Source organism: Mobula birostris, chromosome 8 (assembly GCF_030028105.1).
Source record: "Mobula birostris isolate sMobBir1 chromosome 8, sMobBir1.hap1, whole genome shotgun sequence".
Taxonomy (NCBI): domain Eukaryota; kingdom Metazoa; phylum Chordata; class Chondrichthyes; order Myliobatiformes; family Myliobatidae; genus Mobula; species Mobula birostris.
Window position 1 is genome coordinate 62,531,649 of NC_092377.1, and position 26,838 is coordinate 62,558,486.

Below are 26,838 nucleotides of genomic sequence, written 5' to 3' on the forward strand. Positions count from 1 at the left end.
ACTTTTTGCAGGTAGTGGATCTATAGTGCAATCCACAGGGGAAAAAAGTCCCTCACCTTCTGTTGCTAATTTCGAAGTACAAAAAAGGCTATTTTTCTTTGCAGTTATACAAATCTCCAAATTTATTTTTATAATAACATTCTATATGAAAGCTTGTTTGTTATTTGATACTCTTACAAAATTTTACTATAAAAATTAGAACAAGTTTACTATTTTAATTTTGGTTCGCATATCAAATATGCCCATGCACACATTACTTCTACTGAAATACAGTTATTCCATTATTTTTGAGTACTTTAAATGGAACTGATTTCACTCTCAGCTATAATTTTAATAAAGGAATGATGGATTGTTTTGATTTAATGGACAGTTGCAAGAAAAAGTTTGTAAACCTGGTTTTCAACATTAATTACTCATAAAATGTGGGCTATCTTTATCAGTCACAATAACAAACACAATCTGTTTCTCACTAATAACACATAAACAATTGAACTTAATCTCATTAATACTGTTTAAATTGTTTAACATTTAAACAATCACAGCTTAGGTTCAAAGAAGTATGTGAACCTCTGGGGTATTGCCTTCTACAAAAGCTATTTGGAGTCAGTTGTTCCAATAAATGAGATGAGATTCGAGGTGTAGGTTGTAGAGGTGCCCTGCCCTATTAAAAGACGACAAAGTCAGGCTACTGACTGAGCTTGCTCTTCTCAAGAAAGATCTGTTTATGTGCACTGTGCCTCAATCAAAGCAACTTTCAGAGGACTTTAGAAGAAGAATTGTAGAAAGGCATGAAGCTGCAAAAGGCTACAATAGCATTTCTAAAGACCTGAGTGTTCATCAGTCCACAGGAAGAGAAAATGTCTACAAATGGAGGGAATTCAGTGCTGTTGCTACTCTCACTAGGCGTGGGCATCCTGCAAAGATCACACCAAGAGCACAACATGCAATGCTGAAGGAGGTGAAAAAGAACCCAAAGGTAACACCAAAAGACCTGCAAAATCTCTAGAACTTGGAAAAGATTCTGATCATACGTCCATGATAAGAAAAACACTGAACAAGAATGGTGCTCATGGAAGGACACCACAGAGGAAACCACTGCTCTCCAAAAAAACTGCTGCACGTCTCAAGTTTGCAAAAGACCACCTGGTTGTTCCACATGCTTCTGGGACAAGGTTCTGTGGACAGATGAGACAAATGTTGAATTTTTTTGGCAGAAGTGCACACCACAATGTTTGGAGGGAAAAGGGCACTGCACACGAACACCAGAAACTCATCCTAACTGTGAAACATGGTGGAAGGAGCATCATCGTTTGGGTCTGCTTTGCTGCAGAGCCTGGACAGCTTGCAATCGTTGAGGAAACAATGAGTTCCAAATTGTATCAAGACATTTTACAGGAGAATGTCAGAGTAGCGGTCCGTCACCTGAAGCTTAATAGAAATTGGATGATGCAACAAGACAATGATCCAAAACAAAAGAGTAAATCAACAGCAGAAAATCTGAAGTATTTTTAAAAGAAGAAAATTAATGTTTTGGAATGGTCAAGTCTGAGTCCAGAACTTGACCCAATAGAGATGCTGTGACATTACCTCAAGAGGGCTGTTCATACAAGGTATCCCAGAAATATTGATGAACTGAAAGAGTTTTGTATGGAGAAATGGTCTAAAATTTCTCCTTGCCATTGTGCAAGTCTGAATAGTGGCTACAGGAAATGTTTGGTGGAGGATTTTGCTGCAAAGGGAGGTTCTACCAGTTATTAAATACATGGGTTCACATACTTTTTCCAGCCTGGACTGTGAATGATTAAATAATATGTTCAAAAAGACATGAAAAGTACAATTGTTTGTGTGTTATTAGTTTAGGCAGACTGTGTTTATCTATTATTGTGACTTAGATGAAGATCAGACCATATTTTGAGTAATTAATGCAGAAAAACAAGTAAATACAAACCATTCACAATTTTTTCCTTGCAACTGTACTTGGAGACAAACATGTTGTTTCGGCTAAGGTAGCTTCCTGAACGTGAAGGGATTACAACTGCTGGTTTATTTCCTAAACTAGTCCACTTTTATTCCCTTTCAAGTTATTTTAGATTCCTTTGGTGTTATGTTGAAAAGGTCTCTCAGAGAACTTCTTAAACTTTTTGGCAGCTCTCCATTTGGAACGTGTATTTGGTATTAAAGTCAATTATTAGTTTTTGAGAGGATGTATTCCAATACAGAAGTGCCCAGCAATACAGGCAGTCCCCGGGTTACAAACGTCCGACTTACGGACAACTCGTACTTAGGAAAGGAATGCCATAAAGCCTATTATATTAAAAATTTGAGTTAAATACAATGGTTCATAATAACGAACACGCGCACTACTTTGTGACGCTCATGAAAACATTGCACGGCTTCAGCAGTTCGTCGGCTCGAGGAAGGAGAATGTCGTCCGCCATTTTAAGTCGGATCACGTTGCCGTTAACACTGTGTTGAGTGTGTAACTTTGTATTTGGCTTATGTTTTTCTCTTATTTACCCTTGTAACCATGCCTTGAAAGTGTAAATCTGATGCAAGTGCTGGTGATGCATCAAAGAAAAGGAAAACAATCACGATTGAAAATAAAGTGGAAATAATAAAGCGATTGGAAAGAGGTGAAATGCCATCAGTCATTGGAAAAGCATTAGGCTACAGTCGGTTAACGATCAAAACAATTTTAAAGGATAAAGTGATGGTAGTGTTTTAGGAAGAAGACTGGGACCTAAAAACTCCAGAACCGAAAAAGTTTTTGACGAAAGAGTTAGCTGAAGCTTTTGTCTCATTGAATCAGGTATGGCAAAGTTAGAGGAGCAAGATCCTAATACATTAATTGTTTTCACCAAAGTTTACCGTACAGTTACCGAGGGCCTCAGCTGCTACAAGGCCATTTATGACGAGTAAAAGAAAAGTTCTGCATAGAATGGTAAAATATATACTATATACTAAGACAAACATTTGACTAACTGACGCTAAATAAGAACCATACGTACCTGTTCTGACTTACCTACAAATTCAACTTAAAGACAGACTTAGGAACAGATCTCGTTCGTAACCCAGGGACTGTCTGTAGTTAGCTTCTATTCCAGCCAATAAGAACAATTCCTTAGACTCACCCTTTGTCTTCCTTTCTTTTGCTTCTTGCTCCTGTAAAGCATTTTTCTGTTGCTGACATGTTCTACATTTGCTTAACAAATCCTGAAGTGTCTGGATTAGAGCTGAGTCCAGTAGTTTGGGGGTGTGTACAGAAAGCAGCAAAGCAAGAGCTCGAATATCCTGTTAATAGAAAAATAAATCAAAGACTACAGTTTTTATTTTACGGCATTAAACAAGCAAAATTAGTCAAATCACTGTGAATCCCTGTTTGACTAGCTTCTCTCTCCATGTTGCCCCTCTGCTGGCCAGGCTTCATCTTCCACACTGTCAATATCAGCACTGTCTCTGTCTCTGCAGCTCAGTCACTCCTATTGTGCTGGCTGTATTTGGCCCAAGCACTCCTTTTAAAATACTAATTACTAGAATGTGATGAAAGGTAAAATGCAGATTTGCCACAAGGTAGGAACTAGAAAGGGCTTAACATGTTTCATGTAGGAGGTTCATAATTCACATGGAGGGTTTTTTAAAAGTAGAGCTTGAACTAAAATTAATGCCAAATATGAAAATACTACCTAAAATTCCTGCCAACTGTTCAAGGAATTTAGTGTATAAATCTCAAATGCTATCTCATAATCATTACTAGCAGAAAAGTCTCCATTTAAGAGGGATGATTAGGGAAAATTTAAGTAACATTTGATTCACTTTCAATCATGACCATTTTGAAACAGAAGTTTATCTAAAATCTGTTTGGAGTACATATACCTTTGTATTAGGTTTGACACTAAGCCTTTACTGCCAATCTCATTAATGGTAGTGAAGGTCAAGGGAGAGTGAGGGTAAAAAAAATCCAATTTTCTATTCTATGTTCAAAAGCCACACTGGTGGGCTGTTTGGGCCTAAATTGTAGACTATACTGTTAAACTCCACCCAAGTCACAGCACCTAAGGACCATGTATACAAAAGGAAGATTAAGATACATTAGGTGGCATTAATTTTCAAAACATAAGATCCTACAAAAGGATGAATAAAAGCTTTTTTAAAAAACAAAAGACCATATGTATCTTACCCCATTTAAAATTGCACCAACTTTATAGATTTCAACACGCTGTCCCAGAAGCTCTGGCTCAATGTTATGGTATTCATTTATTAGGCTTGTGATTAAATTATTGATCAAACTGGAACAGTTTGAACTGGAAAAAACCTGATTCTGAACCTGGGGAGAAAACATCAAGAGTAAAGATGATACACTGAAAAAAACAATTTGATATATTAAGATTTCAAAAGCACTTTTGAACACAAAAGGTGATTCAAACATTCATATTTCTGGCAGTCCTTCAGAATATTCTCTTGAACTATTTGAAGTTTGGTTTGCATTATTGAATAATGAAATGCAGAAAGGAACCATATGCACCTGTACCACTTCTTTTCAAGAGTTATCAATTTTGTTCAATCACTGAGCACTTTTGCCATAATTTGCCAATATGCTTCTCTTAGATAATATATCCACTTCTTTTCCAAAAATTATAAATGTATCTGCTTTCACTGCCTTTTCAGAGTGTATGCTAGATCATAACTTGCTACATACCCCCTCCAGAGGAAATTATTTCTTCTGATTTACTCTTAGAAAACAATCTTGAATATCATTATTCAAACCCTCCCGCACGAAGAACAATCACCATCTTGAGTCTTTCCATTAAACAGAAGTCCCTCACTCTGCTAATTTTTCTCTGTAACCCTTTCCAAGGCATCTGCAACCTTCAGTCATATCAACTTGCACTTGCCACTCTCAAAAATGTACAAACTTCCCTGGTTCTATGTGCTCTTGAATCCAGTTTTACATTCTAACATTTACTTCACATTACCTCTCTGTATTATCCCTTTCAAGATGCATCAGCTCACAATTTCCTGTTATTTGTTTAATAACCACTTAATATTCTATAAGGAAAAATCGGGTCTTTTGCTTAAGCTTCAGTATTTTCTAGATGACCTGTAGACTTTTTTCTCTCTTCTTCCTCTGCAAATATTGTGGAAAATTGCCAACTGCATCTGTTGTATCAATTCCTACTGTAAGACTGCCTTTTTCATTCTATCCCTTCTGCCTGAAAACTACATTGTCAAAAAGTGTTGTTCCCCCTTCAGATTAAACTATGCTTTTCTGGTTCTCTTGAAGTATCATATCAAAATCATCCCTTCTTTCTTTATTCACTTCTATTTGAAAGTCTGCTGCTTTGCTTTCCACCTTGAAGGGATATTCATGTTGAGTCAGTAGTAAAGAAGGCAGATACAACATTAGCATTCATATCGAGAGAACTAGAATACAAAAGCATGAATGTAATGCTGAGGCTTTGTAAGTCATTGGTCAGACTGCACTTGGGAGTATTGTGAGCAGTTTTGGCCTCTAATCTAAGAAAGGACGTGCTGGTATTGGAGAGGGTCTGAAGGATGTTAATGAGATCATGGGAAAGGAGTTAATATATGAGGAGCATTTGATAAGCTCTGGGCCTGTATTTGTTAGACTTTAGAAAAATGAAGGACGATCTCATTGAAACCTATTGAATATTGACAAGCCTTGACACAGTGGATGTAAAGATGATTATTCTTAGAGTGGGGGAGTCTAAGACCTAGTTGAATGTCCCTTTTGAACAGATATGAGGAGGTATTTCTTTAGCCAGAGGACAGTGAGTCTGTGGAATTCATTGCTACAGATTGCTGTGAAAGCCAGGTTATTGGATATCTTTCGTGGACATTGATAGCTTCTTTATTAATAAGGGCATCAAAGATTACAGGGAGAATCCAGGAGAATTCAGGTTGAGAGGGATAATAAATCAGCCATGATGGAATGGCAGAACAGACCCAATGGGCCAAATAGCCTAACTCTACTCCTATGTCTTAGGGAATAAAAGGGGTTAATAGATGCATTCCAAACCAGCTAAGTGACAAGAAGCAGAGGTGAATGGTTGTTTTCAGGTAGGAGAACAGCATACAGAGGCGTACCCCCGGGGTTAATATTTGGTTGACTGTATTTCTTTCATATACATTAAACAGGAGCACAGACATAATTCCCAAATTTACAAGGGTACAAGAAGTGCAGTGAATTGATGGGAAGGTAATAAAATACAGTGGATTTCAGTCACTGGTTATTCCGGGCAATTCAATATTAGGGACAGCTCTTAAAAAAACAAAACTGGTTGAGAAAATAGCTAGGATTCCCTTAGTTTACTTGGACACTATGTTGAAAAAGCTGTGATCTTCATCACTGATAATTGGTGAGAAATAAGCAATAAGACAATTCCGACCTGCTCTGCTCACTGTGCTTTCACAGAGATGCCCGAAGCAGCCAGAAGTGAAAATGAAACGATTTGAAGTATTGACAATCATTTTGAATGTTACAATATAAATGAAGATTTGGAGGATGCAATTTTTGAAAGCATTGTCTGAAGGCAGTCCATTATTTGAACTAGGTATCTGCACTGATTTTGTTCATTTACAATCACTCGAAAGAATGAGCCAGAGTACACTGGATGAATTCCTCTGTCGATAACTATTAGGTACTAATGTACAGTTTTATAGTACTGCGGTATTATTGGTACTGTTCTAATTTGTTCTGTATTTCTTTTAAATACATAATTTGTTACAGTTAAATGTACTGTGATTTTTTTTTAATACCTTTTTAACTATTTCCATGAAACTTTACAGTCATTGGGGCAGCCGCTTAATCGGGCCAAAATGTACTGGTCATGATGTGCCCCAATTAAACAGAATCTACTACACTTCAAGAGGATACAAACATACTGCTAGAATTGCAGACACGTAGCAATGAAATTTAAAGCAGAAAATTACATTTTATTTGGAAAAATGAGGAGATAATAGAACAAAATTCTAAAAGGTATACAGGAACAGAAAGATTAGAGGATATCTGCATAAATCTGACAGTTATTGATAAAGCAGCTTAAAATGCATATGAGATTCTGAGCTTTATAATTTGAGGTACAGACTACAAGAGGATGGAAGATCATGATGAATCTTGACTAAATATTGTTTTACCCATAACTGGAGTACCTTATCCAGTTCTGGGCACTTTACTTTAGAAAAAGATGAGAAGACTGGTTCCGGTGATGAGTAACTTTCGTTATGTGGTTTGATTGAAAAATCTGGGGTTGTTCTCCCTGCAATAGAGGAGGTTAACTGGGGATGTGATGAAGTATTTAAAATAATGGAGTGTGTAGACAAATGTACATGGCGAGATTCTTGACCTTTTCCCATTGGAAAGGTCAAGAATCAGAGGATATGGAATAAAGGTGATTTTCAAAAAAGTGATGAGGAATTTTATTTTAAATGCATCATGTAGTTAGGATTTGGATTGCTCTACCAGAAAAGATGAGAAAGCCCATTCAATCCTGAAATCAATCATGAGTTTTGACTATGGGTGTTAGAGCCATGTTAATTATCTTTACATTCTGCTGATTCTGCCTCATCAGTTAAATGTTTCCAACATTCTCCTCTTTTTCATAAAAATTCTATCCTGGTGTTCCAAAGGAAACTAGATAATTACTTGGATGAAAATTATTTGAAAAGCTGCACAGCAAGACAAGGTAGTTGCTCTAGTACAGGGCGCATGGAATGGGTTTCTCTGCACTGCAACCTTCTTGTGATTCCTTGAAAGGTTGTATTTGCAAAGGCAGCATTGTTTTTGTAGAAGATAATTACTTTTGCCTTTTTAAACTGAGATTATATTCTTTGAAAAGTGCATTTCACTGTAACTATTTGTCCACTCCATGGACAGTTACATTTTATTTCGCAAGAACTGTACACTTTAATGTTACGTGAGTCTTGTGAGAGGTATCAGCAAGGGATATGCTTAAGAAATAGAATCAGATGCTATAATTCTTGACTTGCATTAGACATCAGGAAGTAGAAACTTTGAAAATTAAAAGACAAAACAAGTGACTGAAGGAAAAACAAACAAAAATTTGGAACATGACAAACCAGGAATAACAATCGCAATGAAACTATAACAAAATCAGCTAACAGAAATAAAGTCAATAATTAAAAGGTAAAGGTGAATTATAATAACATAGAGCAAGGGAGTATACATTAATCTTCAAAACCAGCAAAATAATAAATTGCAATCAATAAATTTTATGCAATTACTTCAACTTATGTAAATTGTTTTTTTTACTGTGCCCATGGTCTGCTCTTTATCAAATTATGGTATTGTTTTGCACTGCTGTAACTATATGTTATAATTATGTGGTTTTGTGTTAGTCTTTGGTTTGTCCTTTTTTCTGTGACATCACTCTGGAGGAACATTGTATCATTTCTTAATGCATGCATTTCTAAGTGACAATAAACGAGGACTGAGTGTCCTCATAATCTAATCTAAAAAAATTTATATATAACTCGCTAGAAAATTGTTGCTGATTTGCATCAATTGAAACTAAAGTTTATCTGGATTTTTTCTTTCCAGAATGGCTGGACTAAACTTTGCAAAAACATTAAGCTGACCAAATGTCTTACAATTTTCACTATTTTTTCTCTCCTTGCTCATTTTACACATTTTTTCTCTTTAAGAATACTGACCATTCTGCCAGCTTTTAGCTTTACAAATTGCACAGTACTCTACTAATTTGGGGTGTTCTTCATTTATCACCCTTGATCACTTGACTACTTTTTTTTTTAAATATAATTTTTATTCAGTTTTCAAAGTGAATACATGAAAAGATAACATCTACCTTCCCCCCCCCCCGATATATACTCCCACCTAAAAAAGAAAGAAAGAAAGAAGAAAAAGAAAGAAAAACTGCCTGGATATTGGAAGGTTTCCACATGCTCCATGGGATTCAAAATAAATTTAGTTTATTTATTTATTACTTTCCCCAAGGGACCAAGGTCTTTATCATCGGAGCAACTAAATATGCCATCCTATCTTTTGTAAATAAGGGTGCCAAATATTCAAAAATGTTTCATATTTATCTCTTAAATTATGTAATTTTTTCAAGTGGAATAGAACTAGCCACTTCATTGTTCCAACGATTCATACTCAAATACGAATCGGATTTCCAAGTAACTTCTATAGCCTTCTGAGCTACTGCCAATGCAATTTTTATGAATTCTTTCTGATATTTATTCAATTTAAGTTTCGATTTTATCCCTTCAATATTACCTAATAGAAATAATACAGGGTTATGTGGAAGTTAAGTTCCAGTAATTTGTTCCAATAAGACTCTTAAATTTATCCAAAAAGGTTGAATTTTAGAACAAGACGAAGTAGAATGTAAGAAAGTACCAATTTCTTCTTTTTGTGGTGTAATATATAATTGGTGTAAAAAATTATATTGTACTAATCTAAGTCGAACGTTTATTGTATTTGTCATACTGTCAAGGCACAGTCTTGACCAATTTGTTTCATCAATATTAATATTCAGATCCATTTCCCATTTTGTTTTGACTTGTGGATTCCTTGTTTAAATTGTCTGTTTTTGAATCAAATTATACGTACAAGAAATAATTTTTTTAATTTTTCCTTTTTGAATTAAAATTTCAATTTCATTGGGTTTTGGCAAAAACATTGTTTGACCCAGTTTGCCTTTTAAGTAAGCCCTTAATTGAAGGTAACAAAAGAAAGTGTTATTTGATATTTTATATTTATTCTTGAATTGTTCAAATGACATCAATATACCTCGTTCATAACAGTCTCCTACAGATCTAATCCCTTTTTGGTACCAATTATATAAAAGTTGACTATCCATTGTAAAAGTAATAAGTCTATTTTGGAACAAAGGTCTCCTTGCTAATAAAGATTTCTTTATTTCATTATCAACATTTATCTTATTCTATAGATCAATCAAATGTTTTAATATAGGAGATTCTTTCTTTTCCTGTATCCATTTAGATTCCCATTTATATATAAAATCTTCAGGTATATTTTCTCCTATCTTATCTAATTCTATTCTAATCCATGCCAGTTTTCGATCATCAAAGAAAGATGCAATAAATCTAAGTTGATTTGCCTTATAATAATTCTTAAAATTTGGAAATTGTAACCTTCCTAATTCAAATTTAAGTCAATTTTTCCAATGATATTCTTGACATTTTACCTTTCCAAAGAAATTTTCTCACACATTTATTTAACTCTTGAAAAAATTTCTGTGTGACAATTGTATTGGTAATGTTTGAAACAAACACTGTAATCTAGGAAATATATTCATTTTTACAACATTGACTCTACCCACTAATGTTATTAGTAGTATCATCCATTTGTCAAGGTCTTCTTGAATTTTTTTCAATAGTGGTAAATAATTAAATTTATATAAATTCTTTACATCATTATCAAGTCTTATACCTAAATATTTTATACCATTTACCGGCCATCTAAATTGGGTTGCTAGTCAACATTGGCTACAGTCTCCTTTAGTAAGAGGTAAAATTTCACTTTTATCCCAATTTATATTATACCCTGATACTTTCCCATATTCATCCTATCTAGAAGATAATTTATGTAACGAATGCTGTGGGTTTGTTAAGTAAATCAAAACATCATCAGCAAAAAGACTAATTTTATATTCCTCCTGATTAACTCTAAAACCCACAATATTTGGATCAATTCTAATTAGTTCTGCTAATGGCTCTATCGCCAGTACAAATAAAGGTGATAATGGACAACCTTGTCTAGTTGACCTTTTTAACTGGAATGGTGTTGAAATTTGAGTATTTGTCACTACTTTAGCATTAGGGTCAGTATTTAAAGTTTTAATCCAATTTATAAAAGATGTTCCTAACCCATATTTTTCTAATACTTTAAATAAAAAATCCCATTCCAATCTATCAAATGCTTTTTCTGCATCCAAGGCTACTACCATACTCATCTCCTCCCTTTTTTGTGCCAAATGAATTATACTGAGTAGCCGAGTTACATTATCTGCCAATTGTTCCTTTTTAATAAATCCTGTTTGATCCATATGTATTAATTTTGGTAAATATTTAGATAATCTATTCGATAAAATTTTTGCTATTATTTTATAATCCGTGCTCAATAAAGAAATAGGCCTGTGTGATGTTGGTTTTAAAGGATCTCTGTCTTTTTTTGGCAATACTATTACAATCGCTGTTGAAAATGATTCTGGGAGTTTATGTATTTTTTCTGCTTGACGTATTAACTCCGTAAAGGGAGGAAATAATAAATCTTTAAACTTTTTATAAAATTCAGGTGGAAAAACATCTCCTGGAGATTTATTACTTTGAAGTGATCCTAAAGCTTCTTCAACCTCTTTTAATGTAAAAGGCATATCTAATCCCTACTGGTCTTCCGAATTCAATTTTGGAAGAGTTACTTGTGATAAAAACATTTCTACCTCATTAGCATCATTTTGTGATTCTGATTGATATCATTCAGAATAGAAACTTTTGAAGGTTTCATTAATTTCTAAAGGTTTATAAGTCATTTTATTTGCACTTGTTCTAATTGCATTTATCGTTTTGGAAGCTTGTTCTGTTTTCAACTGCCAAGCAAGAATTTTATGTGCTCTCTCACCTAACTCATAATACCTTTGCTTAGTTCTTATGATTGCTTTTTCCATTCTGTATGTCTGAAGCGTATTATATTGTAACTTCTGATTGACAAGTTGCCTTCATTTTTCTTCTGTCATATGTCTTTGAGATTCTTCTTCTAATTTTGTAATCTCTTTTTCCAATTGATCTAGTTCTGCCATGTATTCTTTCTTAATTTCAGACGTATAACTTATTACCTGACCCCTTAAGTATGCTTTCATCGCATCCCATAGTATAAATTTATCATCCACTGAATGAAAATTTGTATCCAAAAAAAATTGGATCTGCTTTTTCATAAAATTACAAAAATCTTGACGTTTTAATAATGTTGAATTAAATCTCCATCTACAAGCCACTTCTTCCTTATCAGTCATTATTAGTGTCATTAATAGAGGAGAATGATCTGACAATATTCTTGCTTTATATTCCATATTTTTCTCTCTATGTTGAATATGCACTGATTAATAGGAAAAGATCTATCCTTGAATAAGTTTTGTGTCTATTAGAATAGAATGAAATAGTCTCTTTCTTTAGGATTAATTCTTCGCCATATATCAAGCAAATTTAAATCTTTCATCAATGATAAAGTTAGTTTTATTACCTTCAATTTTGTGACAGCCTTAGTTGATCTATCTAAGACTGGGTCTAGGCAAAAATTGAAATCTCCTCCTATTAATATTTTTTCATGTGCATCAGCCAAATTCAAAAAAGCTTCTTGTATAAATTTTGCATCATTTTCATTTGGTGCATAAATATTCATGGAAGTCCAAAATTCAGAAAAAAGTTGACAGTGTATAATCACATATCTCCCCGCAGAATCGGTTATTACATTTTGTATTCTAATTGGTAACGTTTTATTGATCCCCTCGCTTTTGAATTAAATGAAGCTGCAACAACATTACCCACCCAATCTCTCTTTAATTTCTGATGTTGTTTCTGTTAAATGCGTTTCCTGTAAGAAGGCTAAATCTACCTTCATTTTCTTAATATATGTTAAGATTCTTTTTCATCGGTCCATTAAGCCCATTAACATTAAAACTCAAAAAATTCAATAAATTCGTCATTATTCTTCACAAAGTTGCTCCAATCTAAAAAATTACTTAGCTTCTCAACTCTCACAGTTCCTTGGGGAATCTCTTTGAACTTCACCATGTTGCTATGTGTTTCCCTCCCAATCATCCAGGCAAAAAGAAATAAAAGATAGATATGGTACAAAAAGAGAAATAACAAAATACCCCCCTACTAATGCTGTGAATGAAAAGATACACAACACTACCTCCCTCCATTTTGCGGGTCGTGGCTATTGCCATGCTTGCACACATGAATAGCGTAGCGATTGGTCAGTATTTCTTCCAGCTCCCCCGTAACAAAAAAATTGTATATATATAAAAAAAATTAATGTCACTATTCCCAGCTACTATTCCTCAAATTTTAACCTTTCTTCCCCTGCCTCATATAATTAATATATTTATAAATTCATCCGCATTTAAAAATCCAGCAGGTCTATTCCTTGACCCAGTCTTCATCTTCAATCCATCTCGCTCCCCTGGGTTTGTTCTTGTATCTGGTGAATATTCAAAGAATCTCGCACAAACTCCTCCACTTTCCAGTAATCGTCAAAAATCTTTTTTCTCCGCCAGCCAAAAAAATCTTCAAGGTTGCAGGATAACGCAATATAAATTGCTAACCGTGATCCCATAGGACTTTTTTCACTGGATTGAATTTCTTCCTTCTCTTCAAAAGCTCATAACTTATGTCAGGGTAGAAAAAAAATTTCTTCCCTTCTATCGTCAATGGCCCTTTCCTATTCTTGGCAGCTTGGGCAGCCGCCTGTAGAATCCTTTCTTTGTCTTGAAATCTTAAGTATTTTACTAAAATTCATTGTGGATATTGGTCATCTTGTGGTTTTGGTCTTAGAGCTCTATGTACCCGCTCAATTTCAATTGATCGGTCTTCCTCTTTCATTTGCAAAGTTTCCGGGATCCATCTTTGAAAAAATTCTATTGGATTGTCTCCAATTCTTTAAGACCAACAATACATTCTGTAAGACCAACAATTTTAATATTATTTCGTCTACTAAAATTTTCCAACACGTCCACTTTCTCCAAGAGTCGATTTCTTTCCATTTTCCAGACAAGCATATCATTTTCTGTTTTTTCCACTCTATCATTAATATGCTCCATTGTTCTTTCCAACTTCTGAAGTTTCTTATCCATTTTGTCCTGTCTTTTCATAGCTTTATCATAGCACATCTTCATGTCTCTAAGCTCTGTTCTTAGTTTTCTTAGTTCAGCCGTTACTTGCAATGAAGCCTCTCTTATGTCTCCATCGCATCCTTTACTTCCAGTCTCTTCCAGTTCTTCCTCATCTTCTTCATCTGTATTCTCTGCAGAAACCAATTCTGACTCTGAGTCACTTTCACTTGCAGTGGCCGTCGGTTCTTGTAGTTTGAGTTGTATCGATTTGCGCATGCCAACTTCTTTGTGCATGCACAATTCCGGCATCTTCTTCCGAGAGACCGCTACCGCCGCCATTGCTCCCTGTTCTTCTACGCCAGAGATAAAATGCGTCTCCTCCGAAGGAGATCCAACCTGAATCCGAGGCTCCATCGCTGCAGTAGGCCCTTTTTTCTTCCCATCTCGTGGCGACTTCACAACAACAGACTTCTTCTATTGCGGTTTACGAGGCATATCGTAAAATAGTCTTGAGAAGCTTATAAGTAGTTTTCGGAAAGTATTTATTAACTTTGCTTTGTTTAAACGGTACTTTGCTGATTTTTTTTTTACGGGAGAGCTGGATTTACACGGCTCAATCCCACGTCATCATGTGACGTCCCCACTTGACTGCATGGGAATGTGATCAAACCCAATTTTGCTATTGACAATCATGTGCAGTTTCAGCTTGAAAGTAACCAGCAGTTGGGTTACCTTACTCCCTAACCTGAATATGTTGAGGTCCTGTGTTTCTTTTAAGTTTACAGTCAGAGGTGACAGTTAATTCAGCTCCAAATACCAAAACTAGCCACTTACTCTCCAAGACCCAATTACCCATTGGAGACCAACACATAAACACTCACGACCAAAACAAGTTTATACCATGGGTTTGCAATGATTTTTAAAAATTCTATAAGAGTAAGACACTAAGTGAAATTTTAATAATGAATATCGATTACAGTGTGGAAACAAATGTGACAACATACCTTGGGGAGGAAACAAGCAAGAAAGGTATAAACTGCATTGTTGTTTAAACAGATCCTCTCGTCCATAAGAATACACTTAATATATTCAGCAAATACTGGTTCATCACACAGCAGTTTAACACAATTCTTTGCCATAGTTGACTGGAAAAGAAAGTCACAAATGAGAAGTGTACAAAGAGAAAACTTAATGAGGTTTATTTGTGCAGTATTAAGTTGTTTCTCTCTTAGCAGCACAGGGGATCAGTAAGCTAGAGATGGTTAGGTCTTGCTTCCGTTCTCTAACTAGCAGTTTCCCGATGGAGAAGATTCAGTCCCTGAAGTAACTAACATGGCTGAATTTCATACACTTTAAAGAATAGCTACTCTTTACAATGATCTAGACATCATCATCTGATTCCAACAGTTCTAAATAGAATCGCAGAGGCTTCATCATTTAAATATTGGTAAGCCCCAGACCTATTACCAGTAAAGGAAAGCACAATCCAATCAATTTTCTCTAGTATTAACCTCCACAAAATCCAGTCTTGCCAAAGGAGGGGAAAATACCTCCAGGATTTGCTCTGCCATCAATTTCAACAGCAACTGTAGGGTTTTGGTTTTGGAGCCAAACATTAATTTATTTAAAATATTTTCCATTTAATGCTTTTAGTTATGTGTTTTTAGCTAAACTGTCTATTAATTACATTAGGGACATTCAAAACTATTAAAAATCCTTTTTTACTTTGATGCTACAGTACTGGGCATAGAGTTTTATTCGCTGTTAAAGGTCTTTAGGTAGCTTCACCAGTGGTGCCCTCTTCAATGGCGACAAGAGACACTACCAACTTGAAGACTTTACCATTATAGCCTTGGATAATTCTGACCAGCGAAATTCGCCCTGTGTAGCTGGATCAAGTATGTGCACAGCTGGAGGGATCAGGGAGGGGGAACTGCTGGTAACGATTCTTGCCAAGTGGATGAGCTGACAAATGGCATTATTTTGAGTACTACTGACCTGATGTGTCAACTGTTAAGTGCATATTTGTCATGAGCAGAACTCATGGCACCAAAACTAAGCATATTAAGTTATATTGCATGATTTAAATTTTAACTGATTTCTATCCTGTTGTAAATTGTTGATTTTACAGCAACTATAGGGAAAACTGTTCATACATAAGAACTTAAGATATAGGTGCAGTATATGCAATTCAGCACGTTATGCTTGCCCTATCAATAGTCAGTACCACATTGTAGCATTAACCCCGTATCCTGATTCCTTAATATCTAAGTATACATCCGTTTCTCTTACTTCTTCCTTGACTGAGTCTCCACAGTCCACTTGAGTACAGAATTCCAATGATTTATGTCCTTCGCATTCAACTTGACACTAACTTCTAGTTACTCAAAATCTGGCTCAGAAACATTGTTCACATCAAACCTATGGGCATTTTTGTACATTTCAATAAGATCATCTCCTGTTCTTCAGACTGTTTAATCTCTCCTCATACAATGTCACCCCTACCTCCAGAATAAATTTGGTAATCTTTTTCTCCAAGTACATCACTGTGGGAGATCAGGGAGACCAGACCTCTATGAAATATTCCAGGTATTATCTCAAAGACCTAAATAATTAGAGCCAACTGTCTACTCTTGTACTCAAAGTGTTTACGTCAGGCTAAACTACTGCTTACCTTCCTAATTGCTTGCTGATTGCTCATATTAATGTTCAAAAAGCACTAAAGAAGAATAACCCTTCACTCTTTTATTTTCTAAAAGGTGAGAAATTCAGAAATCAGAGGTGCAAATGGACTCGAGAGTGCTCATGCAGGATTTCCTAAAGATTAACTTGCAGGTTGAGTCGGTGGTAAGGAAGACAAATGAAATGTTAGCATTCATTTTGAGAGGGCTAGAATATAAAAGCAAGAACGTAATGTTAAGGCCTTGTGAGGCATTGGTCACTTGGAATATTTATCTAAGAAAGGATATGCTAGCATTAGAGATGGTCCTGAGGAAATTCAAGAGAATGATCCTGCAAATGAAGGGGTTAACATATCAAGAGTATTTGATTGGTCTGGGCCTATAATTGCAAGAGTTTAGAGGACTGGCGGGGATCTCATTGAAACCTTTCAAATATTGATAAGTCTAGACAGACTGGATGTTTCTTAAAGTGGGGGAGTCTAGGACCAGAAGGCCAGCCTCAGAATACATGGACATCTCTTTAAAACAGTGATGAGGAGGAATTTCTTTAGCCATAAGGTGGTGAATCTGTGGAATTCATTGCCACAGTTGGCTTTAGAGGCCAAGTCATAGGGTATATTTAAAGTGGAGGTTGCTAGGTTCTTGATTAGTAAAAGCATCAAAGGTTATGGGGAGAAGGCAGGAGAATGGGGTTGAGAGGGAAAATAAATCTGCAATGATGGAATAATGAAGCAGACTCAATGGGCCAAATGGCCTAATCCTGATATGTCTTTTGGTCTAAGGTCTCTGTTTACTAACACCTTTTGGTCTCTCAGCATTTAGAAAAAAAATCCTATTTTTTCCTCCCATATTGGACGACCTTACACTTTTCCACGATATATTCCCTCTGCCATATCCTTTTCCTTTCATTTAAAGTGGCTGTATCTCCTTGAAGCCTTTGTTCTCCTCACAGCCTGACTGCATCAACTACAAACTGGGATATTTCATGCTTGATCCCTCATCCAAATTACTAATAAAGATTGCAAGTTTTCACAGACACATCTCGAGGAAAATCATCTTTCACATCTAAAACAATAGGGATCGTATAGTTTCAGAATAAAGGTAGCAGTTTTTTAAAAACATCTCCATATACATACTTGTCCATGGAACATTTCCTAATTTTAGCATCAATCTATTTCATATAATGAAACATAAAAACTGACGATGTTTGAAACACTCAACAGGTCAGGCAGCATATGTGAAAAGAGAAGTACAGTTAATTTTTTCAAGTTGAAGACCCTTTGTCAGGCCTGCTGATAGTTTTCAACATAGTCTGTGTTTATTTCAGATTTCCATAATTTGCACCTCTTTAATTTTCTATAACACTCATAAGTTACCCGTTAAGAATCTAAGGTAGGGACATGTTTGGCACAACTTTGTGAATCGAAGGGCTTGTATTGTGCAGTAGGTTTTCTATGTTTCTAACTCAATAAACCAAAAATAATCTAAAACCAGATGCCAAAAAATTATCAGTATTGTCAAACTCTTAAAATTTAAAAAAACTTTTTAAACATATGGAGTAATCATCACAATTTATTTATTCTCAAAAATGAAATTAGAAAAGAGGTAAAATACCTGAGACTGGAAAATCTCTGTCCACAGTTTAGGGAATAATGCTAAATGCAGAGGTAAACCTTCATATGCTATCAGGACACCTATATAATGACAAAATAAACTGCACAGTCAATGAAGAAGCAAAAATAAGTTCAAAACTACAGTTCAAATGGACAATGTAGCCACACTCATCTTTCTAAATTTTCAACAGTGAGTTAAAATAAGTTTTCAAATGGAATGCCTTGCAAATGGCTGGTATGTAATTTCTTATTTTGTTTTCATAAAGTTTTGATAATTTAAGAAGAAATCGTTAAAAGCTATAGTGGTTACATATACCAAACCTTAGAACAAGTAATGAGATCGAATTTTACATAGATTCAAATAAAGTTAACAAATTAAAACTTCTAACTCTTACAATTTCAGTAATTAAATATGATTAATGATTTGAATTTTAAAGTCATAAAGGAATTGATGGCAATATAGATAATTTATCAAAGTTTCTTCTTCCTCATTCATTAACTCTTCAAGTTTATTTATTTTCTTATTAATTGAAGTATCTACCACACAGATGGTAATGAAGAGGTGCAGCGGAGAAATGTAGACTGTCTGGTTGAATGTATCACAACAACAATCTCACACTCAGTATCAGCAAAACCACAGGACTGATTGCTATCTTCAGGAAAGAGAAATCAGGAGAACACACACCAGTTCTCACTGAGGGATCAGTAGTGGAAAATAAGTAGCTTTAAGTTCCTTGGTGTCGACATTTCTGAGGACCTGTCCTGGGCCCAACACACTTGATGCAATCAAGAAGAAGTTACACCAACAACTCTGCCTTGTCAGAGAAGTTTGAAGAAATTTGGTATGTCACTAAAGACTCTTGCAGATTTCATTGTACAGTGGAGAGTATTTTAACTGGCTACATTACAAAGCCTCCAATGCACAGGGTCATTAGTAACTGCAGAGGGTTGTGAACTCAACCAGTCCCATCACAGGCACAAACCTCCCACCACTGAGAACATTTTCAACAGGCAGTGCCTCAAGAAGGTGACCAACATCATTAAGGTTCCTCACCATCTAGAACACATTTCCTGTTACTACTATCAGAGAGTAAGTACAAGGAGCCTGAAGACCCATACTCAATAGATCACGAGCAGCTTTGTACTCCCCATCAACAGATTTTTGAATGGTCCACAAACACCGTCTCATTATTCCTTTTTTGTACTACTTAGTTATTTTGTAATTTATAGTGATTTTATGCCTTTGCACTGTACTGCTGCTGCAAAACAAAAAATTTCACAACTTATTAGACGGTGATAATAAACCTGATTCTGACTCTTGACATTTACCACATTTAATTTTTGTCAACTGGGCACCCCAGGAGTCGTAATTGTTTTTCATGCAGAAACTCCCAGGAGCAGAAATGCAGTTAACATTCCACAAAAGTCCATCTGACCCTCAGCAGCCTAACCCTTTCTAAGCAGCACATACAGAATTACATCAGTGAGCTTTTGTTGTCTGCTTCCCACACCATAGGTAAAAATTCCAGGAATGTCCTGAAACAAAACTCCCACAACCGCACCCCCAATCTCTTGAAGCTATTTCAAGTATCCTTTCCCCACAGTAAATGAGCCAACTGCTTTAATCCACAAAAAAATTAAGAGGAGGGGAAGCAGCAATAGAAAAAACTAAGACTGGATAAAAGTTAAAAATAAATCATATATCTTTTAAAAAATAGAATTCCCTCCCCTAAAGTAACTTGACCTCTATTAGGATTCTATGTATCTTGCACCTCATAATACTTACCCAATATTGTTTGTCTAATCACCTCTCGAGCATTACTCTTTCAAATAACTTCCTTAAGTTCTTCTGTACCTGCACCTCCTATTCATTTTATCCTTGAAACCTACTTTCTTGAACCTTTCTCCTAATTTATCATTTTCACTAGAAACTGTATCATGACTTTATCCCAATAAACTACCTTGATTTGCTTTCTAAGTTGAAGGTACTGTATATATCTAAGCTTTTAACATATTTTGAAGAATGCTGTAGAGTGATTATGTACAGTAACTGCATATAAAAATGCAATTTGAAATTATGATGAGCTTTGTTTGAAGTTTACAAAACAAAACTGTACTGCATCACAGAAGTCTGTTCAAAGTGGTCAGTCATTCCCAGATTCCACCCATCATACAATCTCACCTGCCCTGCTGCATAAAACTGCTTCAGATTTACGACCCATGGTATATCCAAAAGCCATCCAACAGAGTCAAAACAACTTTTGACCCAATCTTAAATGTTGGATCTCTGGACTGCCCTGATGTCCACTGAAGCATTTTCGAGGCTTTTGAACGGCTCTTAAATGCCTCTGACAAGGATATTTATAAACTATTCAAATTAATGATTTTTATTTTAATTATCAGAAACTAAAGCAACAAATTTTAAAGAAAAACAGATTAAAATACAAATAATTAGCCATTCAAAAAGATTAGGTTAGTCCATACTTAATTTCACCAGGGTTTCTGTAAATTTTTCACAGTTCACTGCTACTCGGCACAGGAGATGGATGAACTGATGATATGAAAGGAAGTAATCGACTAGCACACGATCATAAACATCATCTTTTCCCTGAAAAACAAACTAGAATTAGAAGAAACAAGGTCTTCACGAAATTCTAACTACTTGTTTTCACCAGTTTGAAAATAGAAATTTAACATGCAGTCCAAAAACTAAATATCAATATATTTTTATGCTCAAATCCCTGAAACCTGGAATAAGAATAAAATTTAATTTTGGGGTGTTTCCTGTATAGGCATTGCTTGTGAGTGTCAAAATAAGTAATAGTTCATAGTGCTTCTTTGGAAGTACACCTTGTACAAAATGTAAATGTTATTTTCATGTGCAAAAACTAGTGGACAAAAAATACAATGTTCACAGTTACTTTTTTGGATAGTACATCAAGCACCATTTTGTTTTAAATTAGATAGAAATTAATACAAGAGGTAACAGGTAATACAAGTTTGCATAACAGCTGCCGGATGGGAATTCAAGTACAAACAGTTTTGTGAGTCAAACAATAAATACCAGGTTTAAACACAAGAACAAATCCATAAATCATTAATGCTTAAATTACTAAGGGAGATCAAAATTGTCATCCAAAGACAATTATATATAATATATAATAAATATGCGATAAGTGCAAAAAAAATTAAAAGAAAGAAACCATTAAATAAACACAAGTTATCTTTTTTATGAGTAAATGTAAAGATGCATATGCAGATATTTCAGGTGGTCCTTTCCCTCAGGACTGCTTAAGCATGTAATAATGCAGTCATTACCTTATATAATTACCCAGCTGATGGTCAGAAATTTGAAAAGCAGGTGGTTATGAAATTGAGCAACGAAAGCTCTGCATAAAAATGACTGTTTCTCTAATTTGTCTTTAAAAAAAGAGTACCCATACTTGTAAGCCTTGTCCTAATTAGAACACTTCTGTGGAGTCTCAACCTACCTTGCTAGTTTCCACCATTGTGGGCAAGAGGCACATATTGAGTTCTGGACGGGGAGGGCGGATATTATTCTTTCCACCCATTAACTTTATGTTCTCACGACAAGGAAAATAGGGGCCTAAAGACACTGTAAAACAAATTTTAAAAATATATAAAGCATTATTTTCAAAGACAATTAAAGAGAAAAATAAATTATTTTTCGACTTGCTGATTAATTAAAGATTGCACTTACTTGGTATATTACTATGGTGGTATGTACAATGATTGTGCTGAAGGAATGGTACCAAAGTATGAAGGAAATCATGAGGACTCAGAAGAACAAGTTCTTTTAAAACATCTAGAAAGAAATGACAATTTTGCTTAACTTGAAGGAGTAGAGCATTTTATACAAGTGTTTTTAAAAATTTCCTGGAGTTGACCATTAAGCTGATTTGACAGTGCAGAATTTTGTAGCCATAAATTGTGTCATCGTACAGGGAGAATCCCTACATAAAACTATACTATAGAAAGATTGTAAGACCATAAGATATAGGAGCAGAATTAGGCCATTTGGCTGATTGAATCTGCTCTGCCATATCATCACGAATGATCCAATTTTCATCTTAGCCCCAGTCTCCTGCCTTCTCCCTGCATCCCTTCATGCCCTGACCAACCAAGAATCTATCAATCTCTGCCTTAAATATACAAAACGGATTGGCCTCCACAGTTGCCTGTGGCAAAGGATTCCACAGATTCACCACTCTCTGGCTAAAGAAATTCCTCACCATCTCCATTCTAAAAGGATGCCCCTCCATCCTGAGACAGTACTATTTAAACAAAATAGAGTTTTTAGATATGTACAAAATATAATTTCACAGATCCTGTGCTGTATAATTCCACAAAGCCACACATTGCAATTCTGCTGATTCTGATGGGAAGAGGAGACCAGAAAAACATCATTTTTGTTAATATTTCTGGAAATTATAAATTTATGACACAAGGGGCTTTTAACGCATGCTGAATGAAAAAGAATCAAGCTGCTCTGAATTTTTTTCACAGCTACAAATGAAATTATCTTTTGTTTCAAAATGTTTTTTTTATATCTCAAGTAATAGGTTACAACGTAATTGTGTACCCTTTTCTTAAGATCAGCATATCTCAAGTAAAAATAACTTGGGCATTCTGAATCAATCCTTAACTCTAATGATCTTATAACTGGTTGGTCATGAACATACTGCGAAAAGCTGCGGTAAATGGGGAGAGCAACTTACATAAATTACTGAAACTCACCAGTCAATACAATGGAAATTTTAAAAAGTACATTACCACACCAAAAAAATGGGTTAATATAGCTCGAGGCTACATTCACATATAATTTCATATAATGTTTTAACACTAGTTTGGAACTTGTCCATTTTAAGATATCAAACAAAGTTACTTTTTCACTGACCTGAGGCAGGATCTCCATTATTTTAAGCTTTTTTTTCTTTCTAAGTAAGCAGCATATTCCGAAATTATGGATGAAGACCATGCTTCAAGCTTTACCCACCCACTTCCCTTATTAACCAAACATGTGCTAAATTATTACAAATGTCAGACCTAACGACATGCAGCAAAAATAGATTAAAATTGGCAAAGCTATTTCATATGCAAGATTCTTTTAATTGTCAGGGAGCAGAGTTTTTAACTGGTAAATTTGTGAATCCAAATACTACATTGCATAAGTATTTCTGAGAACTGCTCTGCCAATCAAATAACACTGAAGATTTACTTCATGTATGACACTAGTTCATCCAGATGAATCAAACATTCAAGTGGTGACTTATTTACTTGCAGCTAAAGTACAATTTAAAAGGTCTTATTACCTATACAAGCATTTCGAAGTTCTGGAGGGCTATAGGAATTCAACAACGTGAGAAGCTTATGAGCAAATTCAATTCTTTCCTGCCACTGGATCAAGGCTTGCTTAACATCTGTAAATGCAAGGTGAAAACAATGAATCTGAAACTGAAAATACTTCCAGCATAACTGCACATAACATTTCTCATGTGCATTTATTGAAAATAATAAGCAATTTAAGAAGGCAACATGAAACATCCTATTGTAAACAAAGTCAACCAACAAAAGTAATTTGATATAGTAAGTACATCTCAATATAAGTACATATGGTTACTAATTTATGTATGCTTAGGTCTGCTTTAAAAATGTAGCCTAGCAGAAAATAATATTTAATCATTGTTTCCTTTCATGCATCTGAACTGAAAATATCATAAATATTAAAATTTAACATGACTGCAGATATATTTGTAATTTGAAAGCCTACATGCTTCATTCTTGAACATGGTTGAAGGGTTTATTTTAAATCTGATACCCTGCAATTGTTCACAGAAGCAAAATGAATATTAAAAATACAGCAAAAGCCAACTGAAAATCAAGTCATCAAGAGTAAACAATAAAACCAAAGCAACACACACAAAATGCTGGTGGAACGCAGCAGGCCAGGCAGCATCCATAGGAAGAAGCACAGTCGACGTTTCAGGCCGAGACCCTTTGTCTTTCAACACACATCAAAGTTACTGGTGAACGCAGCAGGCCAGGCAGCATCTCTAGGAAGAGGTACCTCTTCTACCTCTTCCTAGAGATGCTGCCTGGCCTGCTGCATTCCACCAGCATTTTGTGTGTGTTGCTTGAATTTCCAGCATCTGCAGATTTCCTCGTGTTTGCGTTTTTAATAAAATCAAAACTCGGCATTAGCCAATCTAACGTTCATCCTACAGACATGCATTTTTAAGCCTTCCCACAACATACAAGAATTGGACAAACCTTTCCGCTGTAGATACGGTCGAGTTGATTTCAAAACAGATAGAAAAATAGAGAGAAGTTCCACTAAGTCTCCAGTTACGTGGCAAGCTGTAGCCTCATGGTACATCATGTGCAAAGTATTAAAAGACTGAAAAAAATTATGATTATATTTTAAGATATTCTTCTTAACAAAGTCAACTTAATCCAATAAATAAAGATAAAATTGTACAAAAACTAGTGGTGCTTGGGTAGCTATCTGTCAGCACAATAATGAACTTCAGTTCCTTGTCACTTTTACAATTCTCAAAGTTGCAACAAGTTTGGTCTACAAAACGGGAGATTACAGAGTGATTTGGAGACAGTTCCTTGTGGACTTTACCTGCTAGTTTTAAAAAGTAAGTGGGCAGTCGGGACTTGTAGGCAGAGTGGGGATTTGCTTGGGTTATTAGTAAATTAGGAATGGCCAATAAAAAGAAGCAGGGTGTAAGAGGAGCAGTCAATGTGGAAGTGGGCCGGGTTTAGATTGGTCAGGATTTAGCACAACAGGCTTTGCCAACAACAGGTAGAGGCAAATGATGCTGAGACTTTTGGAATCATTTAGGTCGTTGTAGAAGTTAAGCTTAAGAAGTTAGAGCCAAAGGTGTAATAAATGCAAGCAGGACAGTAGTTAAGGTAGTGGAATGCTCCTTCTGTAAAATGTGGGACTGCAGAGTACCTAACGGTCTCCCTGATGGAGACACCTGCAGGAAGTGCATCTAACTTTAGGCTTTGACTGACAAGGTTAAGGAACTGGAGCCAGAGCTGGGTGTACTCAGGACTATCTGGGAGGCTGAAAACCTCATAGATTAAGCCTTTACTGAGGTGGTCACACAGAGTGCAGGTTTCAGATAGTAGATGGATGACCGCCTGGGAAGTAAGCAGTTAGTGCAGGGTTCCCCTGTGGCCATTCCCCTCAGCAACAAGTACACCCGTGGGGTGGGGGGGGGGCAAATGACCAATCAGGGCACAGCAGCAGCTCCCAGGCCTGTGGCACTATTGCCAGCTCTGAGTCTCAGCAGGGAAAGGTATACAGCAATAGTGATAGGAGACTAGATAGTTAGGGGGACGGACAGGAGATACTGCGGCCATAAAGAAATGACAGAATGATGATGGCCTCCCAAATGCTAGGGTGCAGGATGTCTCAAAGTGGCTGCACAATATTCTCAAGGAGGAGGATGAGCAGCCAGAGGTCATGGTGCACACTGGTACCAATGACATAGGTAGAAAGGGTCCTAGGTCTTCTCAGCAAGTACAGGGAAATAAGACCATAAGACATTGGAGAAGAATTAGACCATTCGGCCCATCAAGGTGCTCCACCTTTTCAACATGACTGATCCATTTCCCTCTCAACCCCATTCTCCCCCCTTCTCTCCATGACCTTTCACACCCTAACTAATCAAGAGCATATCAACTTCTGCCGTTAAATACACCCAGTCACCTGGCCTGAATTCCACCGATTCACCACCCTCTAGTTAAAGAAAATCCTCCTAATTTCTCTTCTAAATGGACGTCCCTCTATTTTGAGACTGTGCCCTCTGGTTCTAGACTTCACCATCATTATAACTAGGCCTTTCAACATTCAATAGGTTTCAATAAGATCCCTCCTCATTTTTCTAAATTCCAGCGAGTACAGCTTACAGCCTTCAATTGATGATAACCCATTCATTCCCAGAGTCATTCTCCAATATCAGCACATCCTTTCTTATATAGAGGGCGCAAAACTGCTCACAATACCCCAAGTGAGGCCTCAGCTGTACCTTATTCAGTTTCAGCATTATATCCTTGCTTTTATATTCTAGTCCTCTTGAAATAAGTGCTAACATTGCATTCGCCTTCCACACCACCAACTCAACCTGCAAAGTAACTTTTAGGGAATCCTGCACAAAGACTCCCGAATTCCTTTGCTCCTTGGATTTTTGAATTTTCTCCCTTTTTAGAAAATAGTCTATGTTTTTATTCCTTTACCAAAGTGCATGATCCATCTGCCACCTCTTTGCCCATTCTCATAATCTGTCCAAGCTCTTCTGCAACCTCTCTGCTTCCTCAACACTACCTGCCTCTCCACATATCTTTATATCATCCGCAAACTTGGCCAACAAGAGGAGGGACTGCACTGGACCTGGTGTTGAGTAATGAGCCTGGCCAGGTGCCTGACCTTTCAGTAAGTGAACAGTTAGGGAACGGTGACCACAACTCCTTAAGATAGCTACAGAAAGGGATAGTATGGACCTTGCATGAAAATATTAAATTGGAGCAGGGCAAATTATGAGAGCATTAGGCTGGAACTAGGGAGAGTTAATTGCAACAAGTTGGTTTTGAGGAAGTCCAGATTTGACTTGTGGAGGGTGCTTAAAGACCAACTGCACAGAGTACAGGACAGGC

General features: G+C 35.9%; 1 protein-coding gene across 10 annotated transcripts in view; it reads right to left on the reverse strand.

Annotated features, from left to right (window-relative positions):
- The window catches only part of usp34 (ubiquitin specific peptidase 34), a 298,533-nt gene that overhangs the window by 8,222 nt on the left and 263,473 nt on the right, over positions 1-26,838 (reverse strand). For all 10 annotated transcript variants that reach the window (XM_072265297.1, XM_072265294.1, XM_072265289.1 and 7 more), the window contains 9 exons: positions 24,439-24,565; positions 23,481-23,588; positions 21,869-21,973; positions 21,639-21,763; positions 20,632-20,755; positions 18,149-18,228; positions 14,858-14,998; positions 4,178-4,324; positions 3,132-3,291 (listed from right to left, as the gene is read on the reverse strand). In XM_072265297.1, coding sequence (XP_072121398.1) covers positions 3,132-3,291; positions 4,178-4,324; positions 14,858-14,998; positions 18,149-18,228; positions 20,632-20,755; positions 21,639-21,763; positions 21,869-21,973; positions 23,481-23,588; positions 24,439-24,565 — 1,117 coding nt within the window. The remainder of the gene's footprint in view (positions 1-3,131; positions 3,292-4,177; positions 4,325-14,857; positions 14,999-18,148; positions 18,229-20,631; positions 20,756-21,638; positions 21,764-21,868; positions 21,974-23,480; positions 23,589-24,438; positions 24,566-26,838) is intronic.